Source organism: Pteropus vampyrus, unplaced genomic scaffold (genome assembly GCF_000151845.1).
Source record: "Pteropus vampyrus isolate Shadow unplaced genomic scaffold, Pvam_2.0 Scaffold107, whole genome shotgun sequence".
In the NCBI taxonomy this organism is placed as follows: Eukaryota; Metazoa; Chordata; class Mammalia; order Chiroptera; family Pteropodidae; genus Pteropus; species Pteropus vampyrus.
In genome coordinates, this window is record NW_011888888.1 from 687,546 (window position 1) to 695,446 (window position 7,901).

A 7,901-nucleotide genomic window follows, 5' to 3' on the forward strand; every position below is an offset into this window, starting at 1 on the left:
CCGTTTTCTCTTCATCTATTCCTTTACTGACTTAGTGCCTGCCTTTTGTTAAAGGTAAACCTCTTGAAGACATTTAATACTTCAACTGTCATCACTCAATATGAACATCTGAATAATCAACATATACTGAAAGGTTTAAGGCCTTTAAGGTTGTATGTATTTAATCTGTAATGTATATAATATTTTTAAGATAATGAAACTACAGTCTTAATTAAGAAATCAAATCGATCTATAAGAAAGAAAAAGTAGACCTTGTTTAACTTTACTGTGGTACCAATCCCCATCTCACCCTGTTCCAGAGCCCCTTCCAATGTCAGCACAATCATCCATATACTCTACCTTCCTGAAGACGCCAAAGGAGAGAACGTCCAGTTTCAGTGGAAGCAGGAAAATCTCCAAGTAGGCGAAGTATATGAAGCCTGTTGGGCCTTAGATAACATCCTGGTCATCAACTCAGCTCACAGACAAGTCATTTTAGAAGACAGTCTTGATCCAGTAGACACGGGCAACTGGCTTTTCTTTCCAGGAGCTACAGTTAAGGTTTGACTGCTCTTTTGTTCCTTCTCCTGTCCTCAAAAAACCTAAAGCTCAATAAACCAAATTGTACAAAGATGGCCAAGCTTACCAGGCCCATTAGTAAAAGAATAGATAATGTTCTTATTTATGTTACCTCCTCTTTTAAGGATGGAAAATCATTATTACAAAAACATTCATTTAACAAGTATTTTTGAGGGCTCATTGTGCCATGTACCGGGCTGAACCTAGAGAATATAACCACAAAAGGCAGATATGTTTCTTCCCTTCATGTGGCTGTCAACTTAGTGTGAGCAGTTAGATGTTCCACATGCAAGTACAAAATAGCATAATTGTTATGGTTTGCAGGGGAAATTGAGAGTGCTATGGAAGTATAATGTACAGTACCAAATCCAGACTTGAAGGATTAGGAAATCTATCCAGGAGAATAAGGAATTCAAGTAGAGACTTAAAGATAATTTGGAGTTTGGCCAGGTGGGATGAATAGTGTTTCTATAACCAGAAGTCACGTACATAAAGGCTGGACAATGAGAGCACAAAGCAAAGGTCTTGGACGGTCTTCAAAATAGTTGTCTAACAGATTTTTGAGTTGAGATTTATGATAGTAAAGTCTTGGAGACATGGCCAGTTGTAAAACCTTGAAGGTCTTACAAATTGCTATAGAGTTTGAACTTTATCCCGAAAGTAATAGGCCATCATAGAAGCGCTCTAAATCAGTCATACAATCAGATTTGATCTTAAAATATCCCCTCAAGAAAGGAAGATGGAATGGAAGAGAGAGAGTGCATGCAGAGAGACCAAAAAAGGAAGCTAACGGTAATCCAATGGGAGATTGTATTGGCCCAAATTAGAGGGCGGGGGTGGGGCGGGAAATATAGATAGATTTCAGAGATTTTTATGAGAGGGAATACAGAAGGTTGGGACTGATTAAGATGATGAGGGAATAGCAGGTGTCAATGACAAGGTTTGGGCAGCTGGGTGGACAGCAGTGCCATTTACTGAAACAGGAAACAGAAGGAGAAGCCAGTTCACAGGAGTTAGTGAATTCACTTTGGACAGGTTGATCTTTTTTTAAATTGAGGTATATTTGACATATGACATTATATTAGTTTCAGGTATACAACATAGTGATTATGATATTTGTCTAAGTTTCTAAGATGTTTACATCTTAACTAAATCAAAGAGTAAGTCTAACAGCAAAATTGAGAAAGTATGCTTAATTATAAAATAGAGCTTATTTAAGAAAAAGATGTCCAAGCACAAATAGGATACTCTTTGTCTAAGTAATAAGAACTACTTTTTATTGAGCACTTACTATTCCAGGCATGTGTATGCACACACGCACGCATGTGTGCGCACGCACACACACATAGGATTAATATCTCATCTCATATAATTTGACCCTTATAAACCTATAAAGAAGGTGCTGTATTAGCCCCATTTTACAGATGTTAAAAGTAGACATAGAGATGTTGAGTAACTTGTTCAAATATACTTCTCACCGGTGGCAGAGCCAGGATTCAAATACAGAAATCTGACTTGATTTTGATCTCAGTAGCCACATGACTCTGCTCTTACAAGTAATAAATATAAACTGACATGCTCCCATTTTTCCTGTGTCTTTCCAACATCCATTTGTTTAAATTATCTTCTCATTTTTTCCCCATAACTTTCTCACTACAGGTTAAAAGATTCTTGTTTTTCCCATATTTCTTGATCTTGCTCCAGCCTTATTCCATTAATACTGTAATACTACATGTTCCTTTCTCCTGATGACTAATTTTTATACATTAGAATTTAGTAAATGTAGACCAAACACTGGTCTCTTCCTTCTCTTCCACAGCTGATTTTGTTTTCACAATCCTAGTTACTGGTCCATCTCAGGTATTGACTTCTGACCTAAAGTAAACTTAAGATGATAAGACTATTAAAATATTTCCCTTATGGAGGCAGGAGGCATTCAGTAACCCACCTGGGAGGTAAAGTAGAGTGTAAATAGTGGGACACTAAATAAAATCAGCAGTCTAACGGTAGCAGACTACTTGTGACAAGGATGTTAAAAGCCAAGGATCATACAAAGGGATGCCACTGATAAAAACTCCAGCATTATTCCTTAAGAGAAACTACATCATGTTCAAGACCTTTAATGGCTTCCTGTGTCAGCCTACAAGATACAAACCAAACTCCCTGACATGTAAGTCAAGCCCCTTTCTGGTCTAGCCCAGCCTGACATTCCATCCTTATCTTTCACTCCACTGTGTTCCACCCTCACAAATACAACAGGGAATTTCACACTCCCACCCCTTCAGACGTGCTTTCCTGCTTTTCTTCAGTTCAGATGTCATTGTGTGAAGCTTTATATAGTTGTCTCCCTCCTCCCTGTGCTGTTAGAACATTAGATTGAACAAACAGGACTTGGGGAAGAGGATGGGGACTGGCTGTAGCAAACAGGGCCATTCATTTTCCCAGCTGACCATTCAAATTTATTTCTGCCTTCTTTGCACAAAAACTAAGGCCCATCCCAAGATGGCTGATAGACCAAAAACATCATCCAATCACTTTAGTCTTCCAGACTGTCTCAGTTAAACAACAGATATGACCAATTCACTGTAATGATCCAGTAGTTTCTCCCTTCCTCCAGCTTAGGTTGCTGCAGCAGGCAGTGGTCATCTTCTCCTTCCTCAGCACCCCACATGCGTTTCAGCCTCTGAACCCTCCAGGGCTGGGTCTGGAGGAAGGAGAGACAAAATACAGATATTGTTATAAGCCAGAATTATTGATCCCTTGTCCTGGCAACTGCTCAAAGCTGGCACTCTTGTGTGCGCTCTCCTCTCTCTCGTTCGTTCGTTCTCTCTCTCTCTCTCTCTTTCTCTCTCTCTCCCTCCCTCCCTCCCTCCCTGTCCCTCACCCTCTATCTGTCTGTCTGTCTGTCTGTCTGTCTATCTATCTATATCTATCTATCTATCTATCTATCTATCTATCTATCTATCTATCTATCTATCTATCCATCCCTACTTCTATCTCTATTTCTGTTGGTAGCTGTAGGCTCTTTGGAAATCTCCCCACTCCTCACCAAAGCTTGGGATACAGTTCTCCTATGCATCTTTCATGTCTGTTTCCACAGCCTTAGCCACCGGGCTGCTGGCTAATGACTACAACTTTTTTTTGCTGAGGGCTCCTTGCCCCTCCAGGGAACCCTTCTTAGACAAACTAGGTTGCCTCTTGCGTGAGCAGCCCAAGCCTAGTCTATGGTAAACATTCACCTTGGCTCCATCATTGGGAGGACAGCAGTTACTTCTTCTAAGTGCATCTCTTTTCTTAACCAGCCACCTTGCAGGCAGCTCCAGGCACTAGTCTCAGCCCATAAAGCGTGTCCTCCAGGTGGTGTCCTTGAAGTCCTATACACCGGGCTTGAGGGGAGGGCAGATGCCGTCCTCCCCTGACTTGGGCATGAATGGTATTCACTACCCTCTCTAAAGAAATTGTCTCTCTGTTGTCCAGCTTCCTACTCATGTCACCTTCAAGCTATATACCTTCAATGTGAGTAAGTGACTGAGCCCTTTTACCATCTCTTTTGCTAGGTCTTTAGAGTTGGTCCATCACCTCACTTTGGAGTACGCCACCTATTTTCTTAGAGCCTCAACTAAAACCTACACAAAACTAGTTCCATTTCAACATTCCATTGCACTGGACATTTACTTCTACGAGAGCATTTACAACATTGCTTTATCTTTTATTTGTTTCTTTCTCCCTGGTTAGAATGTTAGCTTCTTAAGCTCAGGGACTATTCCAACCTTTTTTGAATTTCCGATGTGTGGTACATGATAGATTATTAGGTATTAATTGCATGGATGAAAAGCTGGAAAAAATAACAAAAATATCTAGTGTATGGACAAAGGAAATGAATTTCATATTCAGTGATGAAAATGTTGTGAACAGGACTGGATATCGTACAAGTGTTGAGAAAATTGGCTTAACTCTTGATTTATATCTTGGCTTCACCATTCATTAGCCATGTTATTTAACCTCTCAGTTCCTCAGTGTCCTCACCTATAACAGGGCTAATAATAATATGCTCCTCATGTTGTGATAATTAAATAAGAAAATACATGTAATACCCTTAGCACAGTGCCTGGCACATAGAAGTGGCTTAATAAATATGTGTCCTCTTCATTGAAAACTTTGAGAAAAAATAAGCTCCACAAAGAGGTGAATATAAAGGAAAATGAGTAGAAGGCAAAGGCTTGAGCTGACAGCTCCAGTTATGAGAGGGAAAGGAACACAACAGAAAAATTATAGACTTCACAAATTATGTCTTCCTTATATATTATTAAAGTAATATCAAAATCAAATGCACTAAATTGATTGTATTGGACACAAGTATCGTAATCTTTGTCAATCAAAATAAGAAATAGTTTCCACTGGAATTAAGTTTCAGTGCCATTCATGTAATTGGAATTATTAATAGTTTTTATTATTAAAAACAAATGATTTTAAGTGCTACTTTCATAAAACAAGTAAATAGAGAGTGATGAGCATATAAACTGTCCAGCTGATGATCTTGAAAATAATATTTGAGAGTGTCAGGTCAAATAGGAAAGATAAAAATGAGTCACTGGCATTCACAGTACATATTTCTCCTTGTCGTCTTTAGATTTATTCTTTGGTTTCTTTGGGAATATTTAATTCGTTTTATCTGAGCCTGTCCTTGTTTACCTCAAGTAGGGCAGAATGATATAAGACCTAATAGAGTAATTAACTTGAGTTTATGTGATCTGGGGAATTGCAATTATAGGTCACCAGTTTAAATCTGCCCTGGGTTGGTAGAAGGCCATTACCATCTGTTGGTTCTTTAGTAATTAATATGAAATAGATGTATAACAGTACCAGTTTTTAACACAAACCTGGCCTTATATTTGTTGTACTTTTTGATTTGGGAGGACTGTAAGATTATAGAACTAATGTTTTTCTTATATAGCTATCCGTGTTTCTCCTCCATTCTCCTTACAAATTCATGGCCTTGCTTGATTCATCTTCCAATGTTTTTCCAGAGAACTTGCCCATGCGGAAGAAAAGGCACACCACATTCTATGCTTCTAATTACCATCATGACGTTTTATTTCCCACAAATCCCTAAGCAGCCCTTTGTTCATTACTAAACAGGTGGGGCTCTAAATGCCAATAAATATAGTGCTGCAAGTCAGAAAGCTCCCCAGAGCACCACAGCCTCATTAGCGATCTCCCACAACAAGCAGAGCGAGGACTCAGCCAAGCAAGAAGCCTGAAACCTTGTCCATGTTGAATTACCTGTCTTAGTTATTGGTTGTGGTGATTTTGCCTTCTTTCACAGAATATTTCATCCTTTTAAACTTTTGTATATAATTTCCAGACTAATCAAGGATTATTTGTGTAAGTTTTTCCTATTCTAAAGATGCAGAATGTACTCTGCCAGTGCATTTGCAGTTGCTAGAATAGCTATTGCTGCTATGGCTGCCATCCTGGGCAGTGCCTCTCTCTGTCAGGTGGCTGGGGGTGTTTGTGCCACATTTAAGAATGGAAGGCACATTCTTCCTGCCTGAAGTGGGAAAATAATTAATCTCAAGGCAACTTCTGATACACCAACTCGGTGACAGTGGTCAAGGTTTAAAGGAAATGAACCGATTTTTTTGGTCCCTTTCATTAAAAACATATAGTATCAAGAATCAGTGTTTCACCTTGAGTGGGATTCTCATATCTCAGAATGATACTTGCAGTAGCTTGTATACTGGAAAATAATAAATAATAATAGTAATCATAGTGATGATAACAATAATAGGAATAGTAGCAATAGTAGTAATGATGGCATTTCATGAATGCTTTGTAGGTACCAGCACCGTGAGAAAGGTGCTATCGTCCAAGTTTTATATCTGTAGTAGATGAACATGGGTGTCTATAAAGACCCTGGATGTTTAGACTAATTTTCCTTAGTCACTCTTGAAACATCTGGACAAGTTCATCAAAGTCATCTGTTTTCAACTCCTCAAACACGAGTCCCGCAATCTGCAAATATCCTAATTTCAAGTTCAAAGAGAAATGTAAGTTTTCAAAAGGTAAACCAGGTGCTGCTGCAGCTGCCTGCTTTCCATGAGTCACCATCAAAGAGAACTGCAAGTACTCAGAGGAGAACCCAGGGACAAATGATTAGGAAAGAGCTGTGAGCAGGTTTCGGTTTGTGTTTTTTCTGTTTTCCTCACCCTTTAATAGTAGTACCCCATGAAACAGAGTTTCCAAATGGATCAGTATGCCATGGACGTGAATATTGGTCAAGCAACTGCTTCATTTTGTTTGTTTACTCTCATCTTTAGAGGTAGCCAAAATCTGTATTTTGAAAGCATCAATCATTCATGGCTCCTTGGGGGTGTGTGTGTGTGTATGTGTGTGTGTGCGCACACGTGTGTGCTTTGCTCACTCACCATTAATAAATGTTTATATCTGCTTGACTACTCTGGTTACTCTCAGATTGCAAAGGCATAAATCATCAGCTTCTGTCAGCTCTGGAATTGACTCACAGATTAAATGCAGATCACTGTGAGATAGGTGCTGTTACACATATTTTTTATTTTTAAGAAATCTTCCCACTCTGATTGCTGTGCCTGCACCCGATAATCTTTTTCTATTTATTACCCTAGTTCATTGTGTGGATAGCAAAGAATTCCAGATTATTCTTTCTACACATTTATGTCAACTTGTGTTGGAAAGTAAGTCAGCACTAAATGTCACAGATTCTGTTATAAAGGTTTGTCTTTTAGAATAGGCTGTGATTTGATCACATGTATTTGAAAGAAATTCCCTTAAAATTAAATTATTAAATTTTGCAAATTTGTGCCAAGGATTTCGAGTAACTAAGTATTCAGAATTTAGAAGGGTCATATCGTAATCTTCTTTCTACTACTACTTTCAGTTAGACCCCTTCTCTTTCCTACATTTACTATTGACAAATATCCGGTAATGACAAATCTCTAGTTTAACCAACACCAAAGGCCCTAACGAATACAAAAGCCAATAAGTAAAACAATCCATTAAGGAGAAGCATTAAGTCAGAACAGGAGAGTTTATCTATTTTCTTATAGTTCTTATACATTAGGCATTTGCCAAATTCATTGTCCCAGTGGACACGAGGCAAATCTTCAATACTAAATAAGAATTGAAGCTTTCATTCTGGGATTCTGCTGTCATCTGTCTAATACTATTGTTACAAATAGTTAAATTGTTAATGGAAAACAAAGATCATTACATCCAAATTATAAAAACATGTAAATTAATTTGTCTGAAAATTTAAAGTCTTAATGTAAGTTGAGACTAATGAAAAAAATCTAAGACAAATGGTG

At 38.3% G+C, this 7,901-nt stretch overlaps 1 protein-coding gene across 2 annotated transcripts in view; it reads left to right on the top strand.

Annotated features, from left to right (window-relative positions):
- RELN (reelin) overlaps window positions 1–7,901 on the top strand; it is a 482,573-nt gene that overhangs the window by 268,973 nt on the left and 205,699 nt on the right. For both annotated transcript variants that reach the window (XM_011365192.1, XM_011365193.1), the window contains exon 10: window positions 300–540. In XM_011365192.1, coding sequence (XP_011363494.1) covers window positions 300–540 — 241 coding nt within the window. The remainder of the gene's footprint in view (window positions 1–299; window positions 541–7,901) is intronic.